The sequence below is a fragment of the Vipera ursinii genome, assembly GCF_947247035.1.
Source record: "Vipera ursinii genome assembly, chromosome: 5".
Taxonomy (NCBI): Eukaryota; Metazoa; Chordata; class Lepidosauria; order Squamata; family Viperidae; genus Vipera; species Vipera ursinii.
In genome coordinates this window covers 79949630-79976550 of record NC_139518.1, presented here as the reverse complement: position 1 = coordinate 79976550, position 26921 = coordinate 79949630, and the positions used below count along the sequence as shown (strand labels likewise).

The window sequence follows — 26921 nt, the reverse complement described above, 5'->3', positions numbered from 1 at the left end:
TATTATACAGGTAATCACCCATTCTGTGAAGCTTACAAAATACAAAACAATAAAACAGTTTAAAACATTCACCACCACAGGAAGCCCAGACTAAAACAAACATAACAATAACAAACCACACCAGAGGCCCCATTAGCCTCAGGCTAAGACCACAGCCCAATCTTAAGGGCTTTGTGTAACCCAGGAGCAAGGGCAGCAGAGACACCAAATATGCCTCAGAATATAGAATAATCGGGTTGGAAAGGTCTTTTAGTCCAACCCCGTGCTCAAGTAGGAAACCCTATATACCAGTGATGGCAAACTTTTTAGAGACCTTGAGTGCCCAAACTGCAACCCCAAACCCACATATGTATGGTCGGGTGCCTGGTGGGTGTGGCCCATTTGGTGGGCATGGCCATTGGGTGGGCATGGCTGCAGTGGTAACGGCAGACTGGGTGGGACTAAAAAGTTCAATCAATCAATTCCAACTTTCCGAGATCTTTTTTTCCCCTGCGAGAAGTTGGAATTGATTGATTGAACCTTTTTTTTTTGTTTTGCACATGGCAGCGGAGGCCTAAAGTGAAAAGGTTTTATAAAACCCAGCTGAAGGCCCAGGCCTGGGGCGTGCCCACAGAGAGGGCTCTGCATGCCACGCGTGCCACAGGTTCGCCACCACGGCTATATACCATTCTGGATAAACAGTTCTATGATACCTTCTGCTAAATGAGACCATTTTATCTTTCTAGTCAAGTTTTGCCTCCTTTCCCAGTTGTTCAGCACAGACATTTTCCTTCGTCTGTGCTTCGTTCTGTTAAACATCTGTTGATCCCAAATCCTCTGCCACAGGACTTGAGCGCCTCCTTAAAGTGATGGCTCTGTGACTGCCATATTGACTTTTTTTTAAAATCCCACTGTAGATACTCCTGTTTGTAGAAGCAGTTTGCAGTGTGTCTGAGATGAAAATGTCAGTTAAAGATTACTACTATTATTGCCTGGGAAATATATATTCTATAGCTCATGGTTTTGCTTTTGTTCTCTGTCAGTACAGATCTAAAGGTTTTGATGGGACTCAGGTCCTGGATAGCTTTATGGCTGCCCCAGATGGAATACACGTTGGCCAGGAGGTCATGCTATGGTTTCCTCATGCAAGATATTAGAGTTGGGGCTAAGAAGCCAGACATTCTCAGTTGCATCTCCTCTTTCTGCAGCAATCTGCTCCCCTCTATTAGAACAGAGCAGGGCTCTTCAAACTTGGCCCTTTTATGACTTGTGGACTTCAACTCCCAGAATCCCTCAGCCAGTGTGCCTCATTAACCTTCAGCAAGGGTGCAAAACCATTCTTTTCTGAAAAGGTTTTTCAGCAGAGGGGTTCTTGGTGTGGAGCTTATTTCAGTAGTGATTTGCCTTTGGCTATCATTGTGTTTATTAGGTTATAGCAGACATGTCAAACACAAGGCCCAGGGGCCAGATCTGGCCCGTGAAGTGGTTTCATGTGGCCCGTGAAGCCATCCTGGAAACAGTGAGGGAACGGCCCCCACTGCCTTGGCCCTGGCCCAGAAACCCTCCTCCTGCCAGAGACCCTCAGATCTGTCCCACTCCTGCCCAGGCCCATAGGCACCCTTGATGCGAACGATGTAGAGCTGGCCATGCCCATCCAGTAGGCCATACGCACTCTAGCCAAGCCCACACAGTAGGCCACGCCCACCCTGGCCATTCATTTAGCAATCAGTTAAGATAGTGCTGAAAAAAGTTACTTACAACGGATCCTCGCATTTAAGACCATCACACATCCACAAGGTCGTGTGATTGGGATTCGCACTTTGCAAGAAGCATGTATTTTACAAATGGTTGCAGCATCCCAGGTTCACATGATCACCATTTGCAACTTTCTCAGCTGGCTTCCAACAAAGTCAACGGAGAAGTCAAATTCTCTTAACATCCATGGTAAAAAAAAGGTTGTAAAATTGGGCACAGACAAAGGGCAACTCACTTAATCATCACTTAGTGAGCCAAGTTCCACTCCCAACTATGGTACTAAATCAAGGCCTAACTGTATTATTATGTTTTATAGTTTAATGAATTCTAAACCTCTGGCAGCTGAAGATAAAGGGGCATACAAATAACTGCAGATGTTTATAAGTAACTAAATAGGTCAGCCAGAGAAAGTCTTGTATTATTGGCCAGATTAGGTCAAGACTTATGCTGAAGCTGTTTTCCTTCACAGGCACACAAGGATGTTTTTGGCATTTTGACAATAGATCTGTACAAAAAAAACCACCCCATTCCCCCCTCCCATCTGATGCCCTACAGATGTACAGGGCATTCATTTCCATAGTTGCAGGTAGGGATTAGGAATATTGGATTTCCACACATTCAGAAAACATCTGGTAGAAAAGTATATTCTGAAAATATACTTGGTGAAAGTCTTGTGTTTTCAGCCACAGGACCTCATTCAGATGGAGCATTTAGGATTTCCTCTTCCAGCTGTGGATTTAGTCGACTTTGGGCAGGAAGGAAGGGTGGGACTAAAAGTAAAACACATTTAGGACCAAACCTCGAATGATGTGGAGTGTAAACATCCACAACTGATTCTTTAAATGCACAACACTGAAGTGGACTGGAAGAAGATTTCTCCAAAACTGTTTTCTTCTTTCATTTTAAATCAGGCCAGCTGGGGGATTCTGGGAGCTGGTTGCCACACCTCAAAGTAGCCAAGTTTGAAAAATGCTGTTTTAAATGATGTCTTGAGCCCTGATTTTAGCTACATGTTTTCTTTTGTCACAGGACAAAGTAGCAGCTTCATAGGGTAAGGTACTTCTGTTGGGGGGGGGGGAAGCATGCTAAAAAGAATTTTAAAGCTCCCCCTTCGTTGCCAGATACTTAGGCCAACTCAGAAATCTCCTTGCAGGTGCTTTAAAGAAATAAAGTAAAACAGAAGTATCAAGACATCCAATCCCTGATGTCCATCCTTTGTAATTTGGCCCAAAGGGTTCCTAATTTCAGAAACATAGATAAGCACTAGCTTCCACCATTTATGGTTCTTAAGGTCATAAGGTTTTTACAGTATGCGACAATGTGCACGTTCACACATAGATACAAGTGAGTGACAAAGCACTTACAGCTCTTACTAAATAGGGGAGTACACTCTAGGCTCAAATATAGCTTAGATTAGACAGTCATTTCTTACTTGCTGTATTTTGGCTGAATGTGAGTCAGATTCTAGGTTCAGTATCACAGATGTCTTTTTTCAAGTTTTATTCTTGGATTGGGTTGACGTGACAGCTGTCTTCCAGTACTCCAGGGGCTTTCACAGGCAGAAGGCATTTGACTTATTCTCCAAAGTACCTGCAGACACAACAAGAAACAATGGATGGAAGCTGATCAAAGAAAGATCCAGCCTAGAATTAAGGGGAAAAATTCTGTCAATGAGAACAATTAATCAGTGGAAAGCTTGCCTCCAGAACTTGTGGGTACTTCAGCACTGGAGGTTTTCAAGAAAGATTGGACCTCCATGTCCAGGATGCACTAAGGTTTCCTACCCGGGCAGCGGGTTGGACTACAAGACCTCAGCCCTATGATTCTATGGTTCTTTTTTTGCTTTTAAAATTGTGACAAAAACAAAACAAAAACACAAAAATAAAAATGCATACATTGCCAAAGAAAAGGGGAAAAAACCCACCACATTGAAATTATCTTTTAAAAAGTGAAAAAATACAACAAATGAAAAAGGTACATTGTTTCAGCTGTAAATAGTTATTATTGATAAATAATGCTATTAGGTAACTCTACATGGAATTGTAATTATTTACAGTCTCTAGATGTTCTTAATGGCTTGAGTGTACTCACCTATTTGTATGCGCTGATAAATATAGAGTTTTTAAAGCAGCTTCCAAACACAACATTATTCTGTACCCATTAGATCAGTGTTTCTCAACCTGGCCAAGTTTAAGATATGTGGACTTCAACTCCCAGAATTCCACAGCCAGCATGCTATGAAAATTCCAGTATTTAACCACAGGCTTTCAACCTTCTTACATTAATTGAAAGCCTCAGCAACAACCTATGTCTGAATACGCTTTCCATTTCCTTATTAAAAATGGTATCGATCGATTTGCTCCAGCAAATGGAGTTATAACTTACATGGCCTCTTGCAATTGATTTTGGGAAATCATCATTTCCTAGAATCCAGTTGGAGATCACTCCTCCCAGAGGCGATGCACAGGGAGTATCCTTTCCATATGCCAGTGTTTCTTCTTATCCATTGCATAATGCAGTTTTTCTAGGATTTAACAATATGAACCTTCATGAAGGAGTCTATGACTGAAGAGTTTGGTGACCCCTGGCTTAAACCTTTGGCTTAAAACTTTTAAGGTTAAAAATGAGCCCCTTTTGTATAGAACATAATATGAAAGCTGGCAAAGCTTCAGGCAGACAGAGCTACTGCTCACAATTACTTCTGGTGCTCCTTAAATGCATAAATCTTCGTTTTCAAAAATGCACTTACAAGTCAGCAATTAAGTGAGGAACTCTACTGTGTTTATAATGTAAGCATGGAGAAGAAGCCAAACCATTGCAAAGCCATTGGGTGGATGGATTTTAAATGGTCAACGGCTCTGTAACCACAAAGTCAAGTTGTTGTCTTTGGTTTTTATTTTTTCAATCTATTTTTCTGCTGGGAACATGCCCAGATTTGAACTATAACACCTTTATTACTGAGTTGTAAATCTAGATGTGCAGATGATACCACTCTAATGGCAGAAAGTGAAGAAGAACTAAAGAGCCTCTTGTTGCAGGTGAAGAAGGAGAGTGCAAAAGTTGGGTTGAAACTTAACATTAAGAAAACCAAGATCATGGCATCCGGCCCTCTCAATTCCTGGCAAATAGATGGGGAAGAAATGGAGGTAGTGACAGATTTTATTTTCCTGGGCTCCAAGATCACTGCAGATGGAGACTGTAGTCAAGAATTTAAAAGACGCTTGCTCCTCGGGAGGAAAGCCATGACAAATCTAGACAGCACACTAAAAAGCAGAGACATCACCCTGTCAACAAAAGTGCGTATAGTCAAGGCTATGGTCTTCCCAGTTGCAATGTATGGCAGTGAAAGTTGGACCATAAGAAAGGCCGAGTGCCAAAGAATTGAGGCCTTTGAACTATGGTGCCGGAGAAGACTCCTGCGAGTCCCTTGGACTGCAAGGCGATCAAACCGGTCAGTCCTAGAGGAGATCAACCCTGACTGCTCTTTAGAAGGCCAGATCCTGAAGCTAAAACTCAAATACTTTGGCCACCTAATGAGAAGGAAGGACTCACTGGAGAAGAGCCTAATGCTGGGAAAGGTTGAGGGCAAGAGAAGAAGGGGACGACAGAGAATGAGGTGGCTGGATGGAGTCACTGAAGCAGTAGGCGTGAGCTTAAATGGACTCCAGAAGATGGTAGAGGACAGGAAGGCCTGGAGGAACGTTGTCCATAGGGTCACGATGGGTCGGACACGACTTCGCAGCTAACAACAACAAATCTAGATGCAGATGTAGATATTCTGCTAACAATCCCCTGGGGAAAACAAAAATTAGAGGACAACTCTCCTTTCTGATACCCATCTTAGCCATTCTCTCCTAAATTTTATCCCTTATCAGAGAACTTAAGGTAACCATTGCTACCGTTCTTTAACCCAATTTCACAACTACCATTAGAAAAGCATCTCCCACTTTCCCTATTTCTCTGCACTCCTTCTTTAGTGGCATTCCACAGATAAGATGGATAGCTTCCCAGTTTGGCGATTCTCTGCGGAATACGATTCTCACAGATTCGAGAAAAGACCGTGATAAAAGCGACTAAAGGAGGGAGTGAGAAATCCTTTATTTTAGGGGAAATAAAACCAGGTGGATAGGTTGGAACATATGTCATCTGCTCCAGGAGTGAGGTGCTCTTTATGTTGATGGGCTGCCTAAAACGGGATATATAATTATCGTCAACGTAACTGTGTATGTGGAAGGAAGAGGACCCACATTTATTTGTGCTTTTAAAATTGAAGGATCATAAGCCATTTGAAAAAGTGGCAGCAAGCTCATTCATGCCCTCAGTTTATTAGCATATGTCTGAAAAAAATACAATCCTTTTATGGCAAGGCAGCAGAGTAGAGATGGAGGGGGAAATGTAAGAATCCGCTATGAGACAGATTTCAGTACTTTATTCACATTTCCTGTAAGGAGATTTTTTTCAGCAGTGCAACTCCTGAAAGTTTCTTTCAGTGGGTAGAAAGAACACACCCGTCCAAAGAGGAATGGCACTCATGAGAAAAAAAAACTATTTTGGTGATATTAGCGAGAAGGGCAACGCGTTCTTTCGAGAAATGTGACACCAGCGGAGATAGCAATCACCCTGACAGCTGGCAGGCCTGCAAAGGTCTTTTGAGGAAAGCAAATTTAAGACATGCAACATTTAGGGGAATAAATCTTATGCATCTCCCAAATGTCAAATTACCTAACTATAAGCAGGGGGCAGCTTTTGGTGGGGGGTTTATTTTTTTTCCCCTTTGCACAAACTCCTCTTCAAAACTGTTGCTATTTTTTTCAGCGAGGATGTGTTAGACACCACAGACGCAGCGCAAGATTAAAATTTCAGGCTTTATGCCAGCGCAAAAGTGGAGCTTGAAGGGCCTAGCTAAACCAGGCACAGAACCTACAAGACTGGCAGCTGTCCAAGATTAATTCACATCGCCACTCAAAAGAACAAGCCTGTCTGGGTAACAAATGGCTCCACTATAAAGTCACCCAAACGCCATCATTACTAATAAAGCAGGGACCGTATCTCTTTATTCAGGGACCTCTTTACTCCAGCCTTCCTCAGCCTATAGAGCAGACATGTCAAACACAAGGCCCGGGGGCCAGATCCGGCCCGCGAAGTGGTTTCATGTGGCCCGCGAAGCCATCCTGGAAACAGTGAGGGAACGGCCCCCACTGCCTTGGCCCTGGCCCAGAGACCCTCCTTCTGCCAGAGACCCTCAGATCTGTCCCACTCCTGCCCAGGCCCCCATAGGCACCCTTGATGCGAACGATGTAGAGCTGGCCATGCTCACCCAGTAGGCCATATGCATTCTAGCCATGCCCACCCAGTAGGCCACGCCCACCCTGGCCATACCCACCTGGCCCCCTGAGGGCAACCGCAATGCTGATGCGGCCCTCAATGAAATTGAGTTTGACACCCCTGATATAGAGTCTTCTAGATCTTACTGGAATTACAGGATCTCAGATTCCAAGTCTGCAGTCCCTAAAGCGTTTGGAGAATATTTATTTATTTATTTGGTTAAATTTTTATGCCACCCATCTCCCCTATAAAGTGGCTCTGGGTGGCTTACCGTTAAAAAAAACAAGTAAACCATTATTAGAATATTGAACCATTAAAGCTGAACAGTATTAAAACTGTACTAAAACCGCAGCTAAGAGATCCCAAAAACACACAGGATAGGGATGGGGGCTTCTTACCTCATCAGCTACCTCCAGCAGTGAGTGCCGCCCCCCCCCCACACTTGAGGGTTCCAGGCAAATGGCAAAGCTGGGTTTCAATACCCGTCCAGAAGGCCAAAAGAGAGTTCTCATCACCGGTGGCAGAATGTTCCACAGGGATGGGGCCAAGGCAGAAAAGGATCTTCTTCTTGAACCTGCCTGCTTCAATTTCCCAGCAGACGGGATCCACAGAAGGTACATGGAGGGAAGTATGTAGTGGGGTGCCCCAGGGCTCTGTTCTGGGCCCAGTTCTCTTCAACATCTTCATCAACGATTTGGATGAGGGGATAGATGGGAAACTCATCAAATTTGCAGACGAAACCAAGCTGGCAGGAATAGCCAACACTCCAGTAGACAGGCTTAAGATAAAGAAGGATCTGGACAGACCTGAACACTGGGTGCTATCTAACAAAATGAAATTCAATGGTGAAAAAAGTAAGGTTCTACATTTAGGCAAGAAAAACCAAATGTACAGGTGTAGTATAGGGGGTACCTTGCTCAATAGTAGTAACTGTGAGAGGGATCTCAGAGTATTAGTATACAGTCACTTAAATATGAGCCAGCAGTGTGCCGCAGCTGCCAAAAAAGCCAACACAGTGCTAAGCTGCATTAACAGAGGGATAGAATCAAGATCACATGAAGTATTAATGCCACTTTACAATGCCTTGGTAAGGCCACACTTTTTTTTAAATTCCATTTATATCCCGCCCTTCTCCGAAGACTCAGGGCGGCTTACAAGCTTAGCAGTAGCCTTCATTCTATGTATATGCCTGCTTATTAGGGCTTTTGGCACCCTCCCCCCAGAGGCATTATTACAAAGTCAGCTTAATTGCCCCCAACAATCTGGGTCCAGTTTTGGTCACCACGATGTAGAAAAGATGTTGAGACTCTGGAAAGAGTACAGAGAAGAGCAACAAAGATGATTAGGGGACTGGAGGCTAAAACATATACTGTAAGGAACGGTTGCTGGAATTAGTTATGTATAGTTTAATGAAGAGAAGGACGAGGGGGGACATGATAGCGGTGTTCCAATATCTCAGGGGCTCCCACAAAAAAGAGGGAGTCAAGCTATTCTCCAAAGCACTAGAAGGCAGGACAAGAAGCAACGTATGGAAACTAACCAAAGAGAGAAGCAACCTAGAACTAAGGAGAAACTTCCTGACAGTTAGAACAATTAAGCAGTGGAACAAGCTGCCTCCAGACACTGGACGTCTTTAAGAAGAGACTGGACAGCCATTTGTCTGAAATGGTATAAGGTTTCCTGCCTGAGCAGGTGGTTGGACTAGATGACCTCCAAGGTCCCTTCCAACTTTACTATTATGATTATGATTAAGGTCTTTTCCATTGGCATGAGTGAGGCAGCCTCATCCCATGGGAGAAAGGTGGTTCCTCAGATACCCTGGACCCAACCAGCCAAAACAACCAAAACCTTGAATTGGACCCAGAACAAAATTGATAACCAATGCAGCTGAGGCAGTAACGGTGTTATACCTGCAGCCCTAGGAGCTCCCAGGACTGTTTGTACCACTGCATTCTGTGCCAGCTCTTGTTCTCAAATATTTTTCAAGGGTAGCCCCATGTAGAGTGTATTGCAAGAATCTAGAATATCCAGTGCTTTTTTTGTAAAAGAAAAAGGCGCCAGAACTCACACATGTCATACAACCCACCTTGCCTACCCTACAAGGCTCCATCCATAAAAGGTGCTGGAACTCCATTCTGGGCGTTCTATGACAAAAAAAGCCCTGAGAATATCCAATTGGGGTAAACTGAATTATCCAATCTTCCAAACGAAACTCTCCAATTTACTACCTCATTTGAACAATAAGAATGGGGTAAATGTTTCTATCAACATTTAATAATATTAATAATAATAATAATAATAATAATAATAATAATAATAATAATAATAATAATAATAATAATAGAGGATGCTTCCAAGTTAAGGCTACTTTCTAAGAATTTTGACATCTTGTTGGTAGACAAATCTCACTTTTGTTTCTAGAAAATTATAAACATTATAGAGATTTGAAAGGAAATCTGAATCATTTATGTGTTTTAAATAAATGACTGGCTATTACCAAGAGCGATAGCAATATCTGCATGCCTAAGTCTGGAAGCTTTATTCAATATTTTCCTAGATGAAGAAGTTATACATAGACATACTTACATACATTCATGCATGCATAACTCCTTTAAAAAAAGTCATTTGCATTCAAAATTGCCATTAGCAGCACCCCAAACTTTTAACTCACCCTGACTTGAGAAAATGTAGATGTTGTTTAAAACGCTTTAGTAGCAAATAATAATAATAATAATAATAAAAGGATCGTAGCTGATGATAGCAGTCAAACTGAAATAGGACTCTCCAGAGGTTTTCTGGTGCATTTAGCTTGCACCCTCCTCTAAGTACACGAAAGAGCCCTGTATGTTTGGTTAATGATAGCCAGAAAAGAGATAGCAGAGGGAAAACTGGGCAGCGCTGATAAAAGAGTGAGAAGCACACAACTCCCAGCAGATATTGCAATTCATTGTTTGTCTGCCAGCTCCAATTATTTGGTCAGATTACTTTCTCTTCCTAAAATACTTAACCAATAGTTTCTCACTTTTATCTGTTCAGGAAGCAATTATTATTTGTTTAGGTCAACTTTACGCTTGCCCAGTGAAAGGAAGATCATTGTAGAATTTAGGTAAGAGAAAGAAGTCAGCCAAAACAAGTGTGTTCAGTCTCAGCAATTTTAAGACAGGCTTCCACTCCCAAAATTCTCCAGCCAGCATGCGTTTTCCTTCATATTTGCAACCAGAACATTCAGAACTGCAGGAATTCTGTGTTACCAATGAAAGAAAAAAAGAGGAGAAAAGCAGCTGAAGAATTATTATCTTTTTGTTTCAACAGAGACAGCCAGATATTTTTTTTCCAAAGAAAAGAGTGTGTGTTCCCTTTGTACTAAGGTGAGATATTTCTGTCCATTGTAAAGAATATTCTTTCAGAGCTTTTAGGTAAAGGTAAAGGTTCCCCCCGCACACGCGTGCTAGTCGTTTCCAACTCTAGGGGCCGGTGCTCATCTCCGTTTCAAAGCCGAAGAGCCAGCGCTTGTCCGAGGACGTTTCCGTGGTCATGTGGCCGGCATGACTAGACGCCAAAGGCGCACGGAACGCTGTTACCTTCCCACCGTAGTGGTCCCTATTTTTCTATTTGCATTTTTACGTGCTTTCGAACTGCTAGGTTGGCAGAAGCTGGGACGAGTAATGGGCGCTCACTCTGTTACGCAGCATTCAGGATTTGACCTGCCAAACTGCTGACCTTCTGATCGACAAGCTCAGCGTCCTAACCCACTGAGCCACTGCTTTTAACAGGTGATTAATGCTGAGATGTACTGAGTGGGATCAGCTTTGTCCACATATTGTTTCAAATAAGATATATTTGTTGATGTAACATCCTTGCAAAACTCCAGACACATACTGATTTTTGCTGCCCTGCTGAGATATACCTCAATTTCTGGAATTCCTTTATTCTGATTTCCACTTTTATTGGTTCACCATTTACAGGTAGAAAAAAGACGGAAAGAGAAGCGAGCCAGGTATGTCTAATGTAAAAGCTCTTTCTCTCCAGTTTACAAGGGCAAGGGAGGCGTAACAATGACATCAGTGGAATAACAGAAAGCAATACAATTTTATTTCTGGCATGGCGATTTAATAAGCCTACAATTTTGGAGCACAGGGCCTCGAATTTGCATCTTTTTCCTTTGCAAATCTTTAAAATGTACACCCAAGCCTTGGCATGTTGCTGCCAAATTTATCAATGTCACAGGGAAGGAGCTCCAGAGACGTCACAAAAGAAAGCGGGAAATTACAGGAATCCTACTCAAGATCTTTTTCACTGCCTTATGTGGAAATAATATTGGAAATGCTTTTAATACAATGAAAAGAGCAGAAGACAATGTATATTCTGGCTATTGCTCTTCTACAGTAAGTTAAGGTTAAATTCAATGAACCTTTTTTTTCTTGAATAAATTGTGTTTATTTATGTATCAATAAAGGTAAAGGGACGCGGTGGCTCAGTGGGTTAGGACGCTGAGCTTGTCGATCAGAAGGTCGGCAGTTTGGCGGGTTACAAGTGCCGCGTGACAGAGTGAGCGACTGTTATACTCGTCCCACCTTCTGCCAACCTAGCAGTTCGAAAGCACGTAAAAATGCAAGTAGAAAAATAGGGACCACTACGGTGGGAAGGTACTGTAAACAGCGTTCCGTGCGCCTTTGGCGTCTAGTCATGCCGGCCACATGACCACAGAGACGTCCTCGGACAAATGCTGGCTCTTCGGCTTTGAAACGGAGATGAGCACCGGCCCCTAGAGTCAGAAACGACTAGCCCGCATGTGCAGGGGAACTTACCTTTACCTTTATGTATCAATACTATAAGATAAAGGTAAAGGTAAAGGTTCCCCCGCACATGCGTGCTAGTCGTTTCCGACTCTAGGGGCCGGTGCTCATCTCCGTTTCAAAGCCGAAGAGCCAGCGCTTGTCCGAGGACGTCTCCGTGGTCATGTGGCCGGCATGACTAGATGCCAGAGGCGCACGGAATGCTGTTACCTTCCCACCGTAGTGGTCCCTATTTTTCTACTTGCATTTTTTACGTGCTTTCGAACTGCTAGGTTGGCAGAAGCTGGGACAAGTAACAGGCGCTCACTTCTCTACGCAGCACTCGGGATTCGACCCGCCAAACTGCCGACCTGATCGACAAGCTCAGCGTCCTAACCCACTGAGCCACCGCGTCCCTTTCACTATAAGATACAAAAATATAAAAGAAAATAGTAGGAAAGATGGGGGAAGGAAAAGGGAAGGGAAAAGTGTGGGAAAAGAGGGAAAAAGAAAGAAAAAGCGTTGACGTCCCTTTGGTGCAATAAAATAAGATAGTAACATCAAGCCTCAACTTTTTACTTTTACATAATAGTAAAATATAATGTATTATAATGTCTTCCAGCAGATACGGTGGCTTACTAGTAGCATTCCTTTTCAGGTAAGTTACTGATTCTCCACGGATTTGTAATTAGAGCTGTTTTTTTAAGTCGGTAAATTCAATGAACCTTTGAAAATGGTTGCTAAAGTATCCTAAACTGTCTTTCAGTTCAGGAAGGATTGAACTAAAATGACCTGAAGAATTCAGCAGCTATACTTTGTTCTCTAGCTCCCTCCAGTGGTCTAGGCAGAAATGCCACATGGATGTTTCTTAACTTCATTAGGATAAAATATATTGAAAAACAACTTGAAAAAGACACGCGGGTTTGGTTGGTGAAAAGGTGATATTAAAATCCCTTGAAAAACAGATTATAGATTTTTTTAAAAAAAAATGTAAGGAGAGAATATTGTTAGAGAAGTAGCTCCTGGGAAAGGTGAGATGGCAAAGGACGAACTGGGAAAGCACCAGGTGCAATACTCTTTGCACTTTTTTACACTGCTGTGCTTAAAGCTGTAGGAGAAGAGGCAGTTAAAGGGCCACTAACTATGTTTTGAAAAATATGGACAAAACTATATGGTCTAAATCAGGGGTCTTCAAAGTTGGCCCTTTTATGACTTGTGGACTTCAACTCCCAGAATTCCTCAGCCAGGCATGCTGGCTTTGGAATTCTGGGAGTTGAAGTCCACAAGTCATAAAAGGGCCAACTCTAAAGAAAGGAATGTGCATTAAATCATTGCATTGATTCCTTGCAGAGGCAAAGTTTAATAAAGATTTTACAAAGAATAAAGGCATACATTTGAACTATGGTGCATTCATTTTGGAGTTGTAAATCTAGATGCAGATGTAGCTCTTCTGCCTAACAATGCCTTGGGGAAAACAATCAGAGAATAACTCTCCGTTCCATTGCCCATCTTAGCCATTGTCTCCTACATTTTATCCCCTATCAGAGTCCTTAATGTGGGTGGCATTACGGTCCTTTAATCCAACTTCATGATGACTAGTGAATAGTCCCAGAAAGAACGGGTAGGGATGAGATGAGGGCAATGTTGTGGGGCATGGCAAAAAGAAAGATATTGCCATGACATCTTTGCTCTGTGCTTAAGCATTGGCAGATAAAGGCCTGCACTATTGATATTCTTTATTATGCTGATTATCTTTTGTCTAATATATTATTTCATAGAATCATTGGGCTGGAAAGGACCTTGGAGGATTTGGTCCACCCTCCTACCCAATGTAGGAGACTCTATTTCATCCTGGGTGAATGGTTGTCCAATCTTTTCTTGAAAACCTCTAGCAATAGATTACCCACAGCTTCTGGAGGCAAGCTGATTAATTGTTCTTTCAGGAAACTTCTCCTTAGCTCCAGGTTACATTTCTCTTTAATGAGCTTCTATCCATTGCTTCTTGTCTTGCCTTCTTGCTTTGGAGAATAAATTGACTCCCAATTTCTCTGTGACAGCCCCTCAAGTACTGGAAGACATTGCTGTTATCCCTAATCCATCTCTTCGATAGGCTAGATGTACCTAGTTCCCTTAATCATTCATTATGTTTGCCTCCAAATCTCTTCTCTTTTTTGCTCTTCTCTGCACACTTTCTAGGATCTCAGACTATTTTTTTTGTATCATGGTGACCAGAACTGGATGCAAAATTCCAAGTGTGGCCTTACCAGTGCAGTATAAATTGATAACTATCATCTATTAAAGTTTCTATTCCTAGTAGCTATTAATGAATATACTAGTATCTATTAATGAACTGTCTTGATTTTTAAGAAGAAATTGGGCAGTCATTTGCCTGTCATGGCACAGGGTCTTCTGGTTCAGCGGGGACTGGACTTAAAGACCTCCAAGGTCCCTTTTACCTCTGTTATTCTGATATGCTAACATGAATTTCTTTGAACTTTTAAGACCGTGTGCTCTTCTATGTACCTAAGAGCTCACTCTTAAGAAAAGGTGAGCAGAAGCAAGTGGAGTGACTTAACTATATTGTACATTTCTTGACTTCAAGGTGAGTAGAAAAGGATGGGTAGCATATAATGGGAGGATCAGATGACCGACCAAGAAGTATTTCAATTTTTGCTAATAGGAGGCAGTTTTCCAAAGTGGTGTATTGCAAGTAGGCATTTACAGTAATTTGCATTCTCTGCTGTGCTTTTACTGCTGTAGGAATGTTTCAGGAAGGAAGATGGACACATCAGAAGAAACTATCAGAAGAAATCCCCCAGGACTGGATAGGTCAGCATCCTCAGAGCATAAATTTATCGAGCTTCCACAAGATAAATGAATGATAAAATTATGCAGAATATCACTGGATCCTATTAGCTATAAGTGGCATAATTCTTCCCCTTTAGATTTTCTAATGTGAAATATTTCATTGCTACTTTTTTGGATAAGAAAGGACTAGAACGAGGCATTTCTACTTCTTTTGTTTATGTGCAGAAATAGGTAGATAAATGTTGCTCAGAAGACATTGCATTAACTTTGCAAAGTGGGATCCTTGGAGAAAGGAGCAGACGGCCCCAATCCAGTGTTTCTCAACTTTGGCAACTTTTAAGATGTGTGGACTTCAATTCCCAGAACTGAATTCTGGAAGTTGAAAGTCCACATGTCTTAAAGTTGCCAAGGTTGAGAAACAGTGCCCCAACCTGCTCTGCAAAGGCCCTTGAATTCCCCCAAACTCTTATTAGTACTACTGATGGATGGAAAATGGGAAGACTGGACTAAGGTGATATCTAAAATAATAATAATAATAATAATAATAATAATAATAATAATAATAATAATAATAATAATAATAACAACAACAACAACAACAACAACACCAAGAGCCTTGGTGGAGCAGTGGGCTAATGCCTCCTTAAGTAACACCAGCTGCCTGCAATTAGTGCAGGTTCGCATCCCACCAGGCTCAAGGTTGACTCAGCCTTCCATCCTTCCGAGGTAGGTAAAATGAGGACCCAGATTGTTGGGGGCAATTAAGCTGACTTTGTAATAATGCCGCTTGGGGTGTGTGTGAAAGCCCTAATAAGCAGGCATATGCATAGAATGAAGGCTACAGCTAAGCTTGTAAGCCGCCCTGAGTCTTCAGAGAAGGGCGAGATATAAATGGAATTAAAATTAAAAAAATTAAAAAAAAACAGTAGATACCTGGTTGATACCTAGGATGCTGGCAGCAACCCGTGTCAACCATTAGTGCCAGTCAATTTGAGTGTTCAGTTGACTGAGTTTCATGTTTTATGAATAAAAGTTTTATAATGATGATGATGATGATGGAAGGGATCTTGAAGGTCATCTAGTCCAACCCCCTGTTCAGGCAGGAAACCCTATATCCTTTTAGACAAATGGCTGTCCAGTCTTTTCTTATAAACTTCCGGTGTTGGAGCATTCACAGCTTCTGGAGGCAGGTTGTTCCACCGATTGTTTCTCCTTAGTTCTAGGTTGCTTCTCTCTTTGCTTAAGTTTCCATCCGTTGCTTCTTGTCCTGCCTTCCGGCACTTTGGAGAATAACTTGACTCCCTCTTCTTTGTGGCAACCCCGGAGATATTGGAAGACTGCTATCATGTCCCCCCTCATCCTTCTCTTCGTTAAACTAGACATACCCAATTCCAGCAACCGTTCCTTTTATGTTTTAGCTTCCAGTCCCCTATTTTCACATATAGAATCAGTATAATTTCTCTGAGTGCAACCTCAACCAATTTTGATTTTAGGGAAGGACAGATTAAAAAAAAGCAGGATATGAAAGTAAAGCATTACAATGAATCCTTGGAGAAAACAACCTTCAGGTGCTGTAGCTTCCTAATTTTTGTGGGCTGCTGCCATTATTAAGCAAGTACGCGTCACAAGAACCAAGATTTAAGCTGCTTGAATGTCTCTAGAAAAATAGCTGTTCAAACTTGATAGTGTGCGTGTCCACATGTGTTGTCCCCAGCAGGCATTGCTTTTTCAAGAAAATGCATGAGAATTTTTTTCCCCTGCTCTCTCAGCATTACTAAACATGCATTGAAATCAAATGGAGTTCAGTTTTGAAAAACAGCATCAAATAAATGCAAGAAAATTTAAAATACAATGAGCGTCATCCAAGAGACAACTTTTATGAGGCAAAAACATTAATTTATTACATTTTATCCATTAGCCTTTTTGCTTGCTTGGGTGGATATCTGTTGGAGATGCTGTAATACAATAGTGGATTCCTCCACAGGGTAGGAGGATTGACTAGATGATCTCTGAGGTACCTTCCAACCTTCATATGCTATGAAAATAAATGCTGCACTAGATAAACAGCACCAGCTCTTGACATATATCTATGGTATATTATACCTACTCTCCAATAAGTATTTATGCAATACAAAGGATATTTTAACATTAACCAGAAATTACTAAATTAGGACATAGAGCAGGGATTGTATAAATACACTCAAAAGAAGCAGATTTCTTTAAAACAAACCTATGGAACCTGGCCATTTAATATTTTGAATTGTGTTAGGCACAGTGAAGAAATATCAAGTATGGTGTTGTGTATCAGGCAACTTAATAACAACAGTGTCCGAATAAGGCAAAATCTCCCATCAGTTTTGACATGACAGATGGTATCCTGTGTTCTTTCTGGCCATCAGCTGCAGAAATGGATCCTTTTGGATTGATCATGCCACAACTGTGTGCGTAGGAACTTGTATAGTCGATCCTTCTTGCCCACCCAGGTCTGTGAGATCAATTTAATTTTCAGCAACTTGGTGCATCCGCTTGGCCACCGCTGTAATTAAGGCTGCTCCTTTGCCACTTCCGTCTTCGGACAGCATAAAAGTTACATCACATTGTGGTGCCAGCTCCTCCACTGTTTCTCGCAAAATCCTAGAAAAGCTAAACACAGAAAGAAGAAACACAAGCCAATTTTGACATATGCGATGTTTTGCACAGTCCAATTGCAAATGTAATTGTTTACATTGCAAAGACTGGAGAGAGGGGAACACAGACGTGCACAGGATACTCTGAATGTCTTGTAATGCTCCCAATCTAGCGAGGGCAAAATTTTACCCTGCGTGCCCAAGTTAAGAGGGCAACTTTTGCTCTCACATCAATTATAAAATATACAGGCAATTGTCGCTTTAATGACCACATTTGGGGCTGGTAATTCTGTTGCTAAGGGACATAGTAGTTAAGTAAGAGATCCTCTCACCCTCCCAGAGTGGTTAAGTGAATCACCCACAGTCATTAAGCGAGACATCACATTACCACGATTTGAGATTTCTTCTCCACTGAATCTGCTTGTCAGAAGTTGGCTGTCAAGCACAGATATGGTGATCACCTGGTCACCCACTGGTTGCCCAGCACCAGAATCTCGATCACATGACCCCAGGGACGCTGCAATGGTTGTAAGCACATGGACTAGTCATAAGGTTACTTTGTCAGTCCCCTTGTGGCTTTAAACAGTTGCTAAACAGGGCAGCCATTAAGCGAGGCCTCCTTGCTTGTTCTTCATAAGAGCAAAGGATTTAAGAATTGAAGAGTTGAAGATGTGACTTTAGATGGCTTGCGTCTAAGCTCCTTCTCCGCTAACAGATGCAAAGAGGTGAGGTCTACACAAGGATTCCCTTCAACCTTCTCCTTTTTACCTCTGCTCTCCTTGTTCCTTTCTGATCTTCTACAAGGTTGTATGTAGCTACTCAAATACACATTCCTTATATATTTCCAGTAAGTAAAACTTTTTGTTAAAATTACATTACAGGCCAGGCAGAGGGAAGAAGGGGTCCCCCCACAGCTAAAAACATTTCCTGTTCCCCAATACAATGGAAATGCAGAAGAATGTTAAAATGTTTTATAGACGGCACTTGCCACCAGCAAGATTAGCAAAAAATAATAATAAAACATGTCAGATAGATGTTGGAAATGTAAACACAAGTCAGGTACTCATCACCATGTTTGGTGGACATGTGCCAAAGAAAAGAAGTATTGGAAGAAAATACATACTTGGCTAGAAAAGATGTTGGGAAAACATGTAGATTTTAAATCTGAACTTTTTTTATTAGGTATAATGCCAGAAAAGTGTTGTGTAGTGGGTTCTGGAGAGTAGGAAGGACGCCAGGCCGATGAGTACAGCATAACAGCTCTTTATTAGGTGGAAGTGACCATACTGGGGAATAGGAGCTACCTGCACTCCTTATATACCTGGCCAGGTACACAACCAACCAATCGGATTGAACCTCTGTTTCCCGCCAAAACTGCTTCCCGCCAAAACAGTTACAGTTCAACGCCTCCTGGTGGTGACTTTTATACAAGTGCTTTAGTTGTTCCTAAAAGCCTAATAAATAACACCCCTTCCCCCTTAAGGATGAAACAATACACATATTACATTCATGACAACCAATCTTCCCAATGGACCTAGCCATCCGGCTTCCCTTATTTGCGCACATAGTCAGTGAGGTACGCGGGTGGCCTATGGGACCAAGATGAACGTCTTAGGGTTTCTTCCCCCATGTGGGCTGGCACCTTACTCGGCGTATCCTGGGAGTCCAAATTCTTCTGAACTGGAGAGTCAGCAGGTAAGCTCTGGCCAACCGTTCCTGGTAGACCCACCCCATAGTCAGACCCTGTGGCAGGGTTAGCCCCACAGTCCTGGGAGGGTTGCTGTCCTGGTTGATCGGGGTTCTCCCGATGCAGCTCTGTGTCAACCTGGTCCTCCTTGGCCTCAGACGCAGTTGTTTGTTGGTGGTGCTGGTAGGGGGGATGTGAGCTAGCTTGTGTGCCAGCCTGAAAACTCAGTGAGGGGTAATTCACCCCGAGGTCGCTTGGTGACCATTCTGGAACTCTTTTCCTTACTTGGTCTATGTGCCGTCGGACTTGACGACCCCCCTCCACCCCTACTACGTAAGATAAGGGCCCAGTTTTGTCAACCCCCCCCCAAAATCCACAAGTGTCCCAGACCGTAGTTCCTGGCCCAAACCAAGTCACCCGGGTGTAGTTCTCTTGGAGTTTTGGGTTGCGCAGCCTCAGAAGCCACTCTGTCGGGGTGAAGCCTGTCCAGTTTGGTGATGAGGCATCTGCCCCGACAGAGCTCCACAGGACTCTTCCCCGTGGCTGTGCATGGTGTGGTGTGTTGTGACATTGGTCCATTTCCATGCAGCTTTCTTATCTAGGAGTCTATGCAGGGGTTCAGCTATGGCTGCTTTGTGGGGTGGGAAGGAGTGGTAAAAGTTTAATAATCCCAGAAAGGCTTGCAGTTCTGCCTTGTTCTTGGGAATGGGGGCCATCTTAATTGCCTTCACTTTGGATTCTGCGGGATGAATTCCACTGGCATCGCTCCTGAACCCCAAAAATTCTGTGGATGTAACCCCTATGCTGCATTTGTCTCTTTTTAGTTTGAGACCTGCAGAGCGAAACCTCTTTAAAACTGCCCTAAGTCTGTCTGCTAACACTTCCTCTGTTTTTCCAGCAATGAGGACATCATCAAAATAAGGGCATACACCTTGGATGCCCTTAAGTGTTCGCTCCATTACCTCCTGAAAAATTCCTGGCGCTACACTTACTCCAAACTGCAGGCGGTTAACTCTGAAGGCTCCCTTATGAGTTACAATTGTTTGTGCTGCTGCTGTCTCCATGGTAAATGGCAGCTGCTGGTACGCCTGCACGAGGTCTAGTTTAGCAAAGATGGCGCCGCCTTGGAGGGAAGCGAGAACATGGCTGACCGTGGGGACCTGGTAAGCACGCTGGTTTAGGGCCTTATTTAGGGTGCATTTGTAATCAGCGCAGATACGGCTCTCCCCGTTAGCTTTGAGGGGTGTGACTATCAGGGTCTCCCACTCTCCCCCGTCTGTCACCTGCAGGACCCCCTGTTCTACTAGTTTGTCTAGCTCCTTTTCAATTTTGTACTTGAATGCAAAGGGGACTCTCCTGGGTTTGATTCTAATGAGTAATACAATGGGGTCTAATTTAAATGAAATGGGGGGCCCTGTGTACCTTCCCAGCTTACTATCGAATACGTCTGCAAACTCTTTGCAGACAGATTCAATGTTGTTTCCCTGCAATCTGTGGATGCCAGATATTACGATGCTCAATGCCTCAAACCAGTCCAACCTGACTAAACTGGTCCTACGGCCTTTGACTATGATAACATCCAAGTGCCCCTGAAACCTCTTAAACCGCACAGAAAGGGTGGTCTCCCCCTTAACTTTTACTGGGGCATTTTGGAAATTGGTTAACATGATACTAGAGGGCCTCAATTTAACCCACTGCTTACTCCAGCCGCAAACAAGTTTAAATGTCTCATCAGAAATAATCAAGACTGCAGAGCCGGAGTCTAGCTCCATTTTACAAGGAATGCCTTGTAAATGGACTTCCAATTTTAGTTTGGGTTTAAGCGGCCGGCGGGCCCCGGTTCAGCAGATGGCCCTCTGGCTTTTGAAAAAAGCCACACTTGTCGAGCTCCGAGCCCCAGTACCTTTCCCCAATGAGTTCTCCGATTGTCGCTTGGGTAGGCCCTCTCGGAAATGGCTATGGCAGACCGCTGCGATGTGGCCCAATTTTCCACAGGCCTGACACGTGGCCGACCGGAACTTGCAGTTCATCCGCAGGTGGTTGCCTCCGCAGCCTCCGCATTTCGGGGATGGAGCTGCCTTCTGCTGGCTCTCCCTGTGCTCGCGTCGTCGATCCCGCTGTTCCGTTTTTTGCTGGATCTGGTCGATGTCGGTTTCTTCCTCGTCTGTGTGCTGGCCGTACGTAGCGCCTTTGTAATTTATTGCTTCCTCTGGGCTGCTGGGCAGGGGAATCTGTACCGCTTGCACCGCACCTCTGGCCGCCTCATCGGCCAAGATCTCATCTTGAGCATCTTGGAGAGTTATATCGGGCCTTGCGAAAAGCCTCTGTTGCAGTTGCTTATCTCTTAGGCTGCACAGCAGCCTGTCCCGAAGTCTCTCGTCCAGGTTGGAGAACTTGCAGAGGCGACGCAGATTCGCCCGGCTGTTGTACCCTCTGGTCAAACCGGAACTGCCAGGCCAGCTCAGACATTCGGGGCTTGAAATGCCCGTTCAGCTTTTGCGTGAGGTCTCTGTATGAGACGGTTTTGATCGGCATCGGTGCAAATAGGCTTTCGGCTAAATCGAATGTGGCAGGCCCGTTTATGCAAAGCAAGGTTGCCACTTTTAGGCTGTCCTCGGTGATTTGGTTCGCCTGGAGATAGTTCTCGACTTGCCCCAGGTGTGATGGCCACCATTCAGGATGGCGGATGTCGAATTCTCTGGGCTGGCCGACTTTAGGCATCTTCTTCCTCTTGTTCTCGGCTCCTGCTCCACCGACTCAGATGGTTGGTTCTGAGTATGTGTGGCTGCTAGCGTGGTGACTAGCTGGCCGTAGAAGTGCGGGGGGAAAGATGCCTCTTTCCTCCAGCGCGCGAAGCCGTCCCCTTGTGAATTCAGCTCTTTAAGGCAAAGCAGGATCCCACCTTCATCGCCACTGTTGTGTAGAGGGTTCTGGAGAGTAGGAAGGATGCCAGGCCGATGAGTACAGCATAACAGCTCTTTATTAGGTGGAAGTGACCATACTGGGGAATAGGGGCTACCTGCACTCCTTATATAGCTGGCCAGTACCTGGCCAGGTACACAACCAGCCATTTCTTTTTCCTTAATTTTTATACTTTTTTTACTTTGTATTATTTTTTATCTTTGCATTTATAAACTTTAATAAGTTTATTGTAAAAATATAAAATACAGTATAATAAATACTCAATGAACAATATTGAAAACTTCAAAAAAAATAGTAAGAAAGCTCGATAAATAAATTATTTAGCTGATTAAGCGATGCTAGAAAATTTCTTAAAGACTATTTTCAGGTGCATTAGTGAAGCAGAACACCTATAAAATATTCATGATAGCCTTCTAACAATGAAAACTGTATTTCTTTAACAATAAGAATTCTTAATGCTGCCTTTGGCATAGCAGAAGGTTTCCATTTCAGGGTTCTGATAGAGTACATATTCATGGAATTTTCCATTCATAAAAAGTACATGACAATTAATTTAAAAATTCTCTTTTTCAGGCAGATGGCAGATTTCTATATATTGAAACTGGGCAACAATCTGAATTTGAAGGGGGAAAAGAATTTGGAGAGTGGATGGTTGTGCCTGATTCTGTTATTATATTATAATATACTGCTATTATACTGTGTAGAGAGAGTTTCCTCCTTTAAAGTTCTGGGAGTCTACCTCTGTGAAGATCTGACCTGGAAAGTTAACACAACTCAGGTGGCTAGAAAGGCCCAACAGAGGCTTCACTTTCTTAGGGTCTTGCGGATGAACAGGGTAGAATAACAGCTAATGACCCTCTTTTACCGGTCTACTATAGAGAGCATCCTCTCGTACAGTATTGTGGTTTGGTATGCTGGTCTGACAGCCGCGGATAGGAAAGTATTACAGAGGGTAGTGAGCACAGCACAAGACATTGTGGGCTGTTCCCTGACACCACCGGATGACATCGCCAGGGTTCGCTGCCTTGGAAGAGTGAGGAAAATTCTCAGGGATGACTCACACCCTCGACGGTATCTCTTTACTCTCCTACCATCCGGTAGGAGATATAGGAATATAGCCAGCCGTACCAACAGGCTGAAAAATAGCTTTTATCCATGGGCTGTTAGGCTTTTAAATGGGACTTAATCTTATGCAGAATTGACTTGGGAGGCCGGTGTGTGGTGTAGTTGGTTCACATAGTGTGGTGGGATGGAGGGTTTGTTGTCACTGTGTGTTGGGGGGAGAGAGCACGGGGGGGGAGGCTCAGCTAATCTCAATGTACACATGTTGTACTTTGACAATAAAGGTTTATTATAATAATAAAGCAGTATTCCTGGAATCTCTATGGGAGTATTTCTCAACCTCAGCAGTTTTTAAGATACATGGACTTCAGTTCCCAGAATCCCTCAGCCATCAAACTGGCTGGGGAATTCTGGGAATTGAATTCCCCACATCTTAGAGTTTTTGAGGCTGAGGAACACTGCTCTGCGGTGTCTGCTCCTTGAACTGGAGGGCTGAGGCTGATTAGATGGTCTTCTTCAAGATCGGTACAATTAAAGGCAACTTAGGTCTGGCGCCGTCACAAACTGCAGCCAGACTGAAGGTTGTGTTATGAGGACACAGCAGAAAATCATTTGTGCTGTGGTTAAGCGCCAGTGGGTCTCACTACGATAAGTACAGATAGTGTCTGACTTAAAACAGTTCATTTAGTAATTGTTCAAAGTTACAGCAGCACTGAAACAAGTGACTTATGACCGTTTTTCACACTTAACGACCATTGCAACATCTCTCCTGGTCTTGTGATCAAAATTCAAACGCTTGGCAACTGACTCGTATTTATGACGGGTGCGGTGTCCCCAGGGTGATGTGATCAACTTTGGCAACCTTCTGACAAGCCAAGTCAATGGGGAAGCCAGATTCACTTAACAACTGTGTTACAAACTTAACAGCTGCAGTGATTCACTTAACCACCGTGAAAAGAAATGTAATAAAATGGGGCAAAACTCACTTAACAAATGCCTCACTTAACAACAAAAATTTGGGGGTAGTAAGTCTATCTGTAGTCTAAATAGGGAAGAACAGGGAGGCATGAAGGGGGATAGAAATGGAGAATCTTTTGAAAGAAAACTTGTCTCATTCTTTGCATAGGAACATGGGCTGACTTGCAGAAATGTATCTGAAATCTGGGACTCATGACTCCTGTGGAACTGAAATTTGGCAAATGTTATAAACCATTTTATGACATAAAAATTATAATGCAGTATTTTATGACATAAGGGACGCGGTGACTCAGTGGGTTAGGACGCTGAGCTTGTCGATCAGAAGGTCGGCAGTTTGGCGGGCCGAATCCCGAGTGCCGCGTAGCAGAGTGTGCGCCTGTTACTCGTCCCAGCTTCTGTCAACCTAGCAGTTCGAAAGCACGTAAAAAATGCAAGTAGAAAAATAGGGACCACTACGGTGAGAAGGTAACAGCGTTGCCTTTGGCGTCTAGTCATGCCAGCCACATGATCATGGAGACATCCTCGGACAAGCACTGGCTCTTTGGCTTTGAAATGGAGATGAGCACCGGCCCCTAGAGTTGGAAACGACTAGCACGCAAGTGCGGGGGAACCTTTACCTTTACCTAGCCTCAAAAAACAAATCCCTACAACCAAAGAGATGCTTAAATACTCACTGTGGATGGAGCTTGTATAAGGTACCGTCCACTCCAATGGTAGTTTTGAGACGCTCCACTTTCCGGTTATCACGTATCTTCTCCACAACAGCAGCCAATCCTGCTCCGCAGAGCTGGGCAGCTCTTTTTGAAACACAACCACACACTTCTTTCACAATGATGCTGTCATCACAAGTCCCATCCAGCCCGAGTTGATGCAGGATTCTTCTCACTTGCAGCAGGGCAAGGCGATCACTGTGCTCAGCCAAAATGGAACAGACCCTTTTTGATTACTCAAAACAGTACTTCTTAGAAAGAGCTAGAAAGCATTTCTGCTTTTTAAGAAATATTTTGCTGGTATGTTGGCTCCTTAGCACTATATTCCTCCCACCTATGACTATGGTACCTTTTTAAACAGGATTTAGAACGATTAATCATGTGCCATCAAGTTATTTATGACACCTAGCAACCACATACTGTAGACCAGGGGTTTTCCAACTTGGCCCTTTTATGACGTGTGGACTTCAACTACCAGAATTCCTCAGCCAGCGTGTCTGGCTGAGGAATTCTGGAAGTTTAAGTCCACACGTCATAAAAGGGCCAAGTTGGAAGACCCCTGACATAGACAGACATTCTCCATGATTTAAGAAGGCACTTTGTCTGAATATTAAATGCTACTCTTACCTTATGTCACAACACCCTGAAATACAACCCAAAATAATTTTTGAAAGGTTTAAGATGACATTGCCATCACCAGCAGAAGAAAATCTCCTTGTCCAGATATTCCTGTACGAGGGCTCCCAGGAGCCACAGAAAGCTAAAACCTGGAGGGCTATAGATTGAAACTCCATTGCAGAACAGTCTGTCTGTCTGTCTGTCTGTCTCTCTCTCTCTCTCTCTCTCTCCCCCTCCCCCTCTCTCATAATATATTAGATGATAGATGATTTGATAGATGAGAGAGAGAGAAAAAAAACTTCAAGGAAGCTCATGTATTCATCAGAAATCACTGTCAATTCAAGAGCCTTTCCCCCCAAATTCAAGTCAGATCCAACTTCTGGTGACCACCTGGACAGGTCAATGCAATTTTGTAGAGAACATCTGCAGAAATAGGTTTCCTACAGCTAAGAAAGTGACTGATCCAAAATCACCCCATAGACTTCTACAAGTAAGGCAGGAGTAGAACTCATATTTTCCTGCTCCTACTCCAACAGCTTAACCATTAGACCTGTAAGTGAAGGACAGGCAGAGCCTTGGGGGGAGTCAAGAGAGGACTCAGCTTGAAGTTTCCTACAGCTAAGAAAGTGACTGATCCAAAATCACCCCATAGACTTCTACAAGTAAGGCAGGAGTAGAACTCATATTTTCCTGCTCCTACTCCAACAGCTTAACCATTAGACCTGTAAGCGAAGGACAGGCAGAGCCTTGGGGGGAGTCAAGAGAGGACTCAGCTTGAAGTTGTTACGTTCCCACAAGAGGTCTAAGTCCGTTAACTCTTATCTAGTGCCAATTTATTGCTGACCACTAATTGAGTAGATTTTGGTGTATAGACATGAGCAAGAAACTTAACGTGTAGTCTTGATTCTTTGTGTCTGAGAAAACCAGACTGGCTCTCATAACTGAGTCTTTACCTTTTATATAAGAATATAAATAAATCATGAATCCCATTCAGCTGTTTGTTGTCTCCTATGTGGTAGAGACGCAGAAGACAGGAAATGGAGAGAAAATGCTGTTTGTGCAACAACAAATCGTACCTTTCAATCTGAGACAAGTATTTTGTTTCAAATATTCCTCTTCTTCTCAGAGATTCTGAAATCTGGCCTCTGAACAGAAGTCCTCTCTTTGTAAGGTCTATCAAGATCTGTCTCACTATTTCACCCAAATACATTCCACTGGTCATTTTCTCATATCTATTTAACACCAAAGAAAAAGCATCTGGATTTGAATAACACCAAGCAGATTGTTCATTATTGCTATGCACAAATGGCCCTTCAAGTAGAGAGTGTAATAAAGCTTTCCCTAATCTTGTTTTCTCCAGTGTAGAATTGTTAACATTTCAGAACAACCAAAGGACATTTCTCAAACAAAGAATTGGTCAAGGATGTTTAACCTTACCTACTGCTATATTTAATATTTTAATAGCAATACTTTAATATTGCTAGTGTTATTTAACCCACAGATGGTCCTTGATTTACAACCATTTGTTTATTGACCACTTAAAGTTACAACAGCTTGGGAAAATATGACTTATGAGCAGTCGTCACACAATTGTCACAGCATTCCCGCAGTCCTGGGATCACAAGGTCATGTGATTGCAGCTGGCTTCCGACAATCAGAATCAACAAAGAAGCCG

The 26921-nt window shown here is 43.1% G+C and overlaps 2 protein-coding genes and 1 long non-coding RNA gene across 6 annotated transcripts in view; 1 reads left to right on the top strand and 2 right to left on the bottom strand.

The window, feature by feature from the left end:
* HK1 (hexokinase 1) overlaps positions 1 to 9807 on the bottom strand; it is a 73649-nt gene extending 63842 nt beyond the window's left edge. The window contains exons 1-3 of one of the 2 annotated variants that reach the window (XM_083364772.1): positions 9731 to 9807; positions 4120 to 4258; positions 3167 to 3324 (exon numbers count right to left, since the gene is read on the bottom strand). The gene's annotated coding sequence lies outside the window, so the exon portion shown is untranslated. Of the gene's footprint in view, positions 1 to 3166; positions 3325 to 4119; positions 4259 to 7541; positions 7652 to 9730 lie in introns of those variants that run through there. The other variant, XM_083364773.1, reaches the window with a different exon arrangement.
* Positions 9808 to 14337: 4530 nt separating this feature from the next.
* LOC310641608 lies at positions 14338 to 22570 on the top strand. The gene is made up of 4 exons (XR_014492762.1): positions 14338 to 14436; positions 14595 to 14663; positions 19855 to 20119; positions 22452 to 22570. It is a non-coding gene; the product is annotated as an uncharacterized lncRNA (long non-coding RNA).
* The window catches only part of LOC310641572 (hexokinase HKDC1-like), a 57200-nt gene continuing 46782 nt past the window's right edge, over positions 16504 to 26921 (bottom strand). For all 3 annotated transcript variants that reach the window (XM_083364779.1, XM_083364777.1, XM_083364778.1), the window contains 3 exons: positions 26323 to 26478; positions 24593 to 24826; positions 16504 to 17285 (listed from right to left, as the gene is read on the bottom strand). In XM_083364779.1, coding sequence (XP_083220905.1) covers positions 17141 to 17285; positions 24593 to 24826; positions 26323 to 26478 — 535 coding nt within the window. In that variant the 3' untranslated portion in view covers positions 16504 to 17140. The remainder of the gene's footprint in view (positions 17286 to 24592; positions 24827 to 26322; positions 26479 to 26921) is intronic.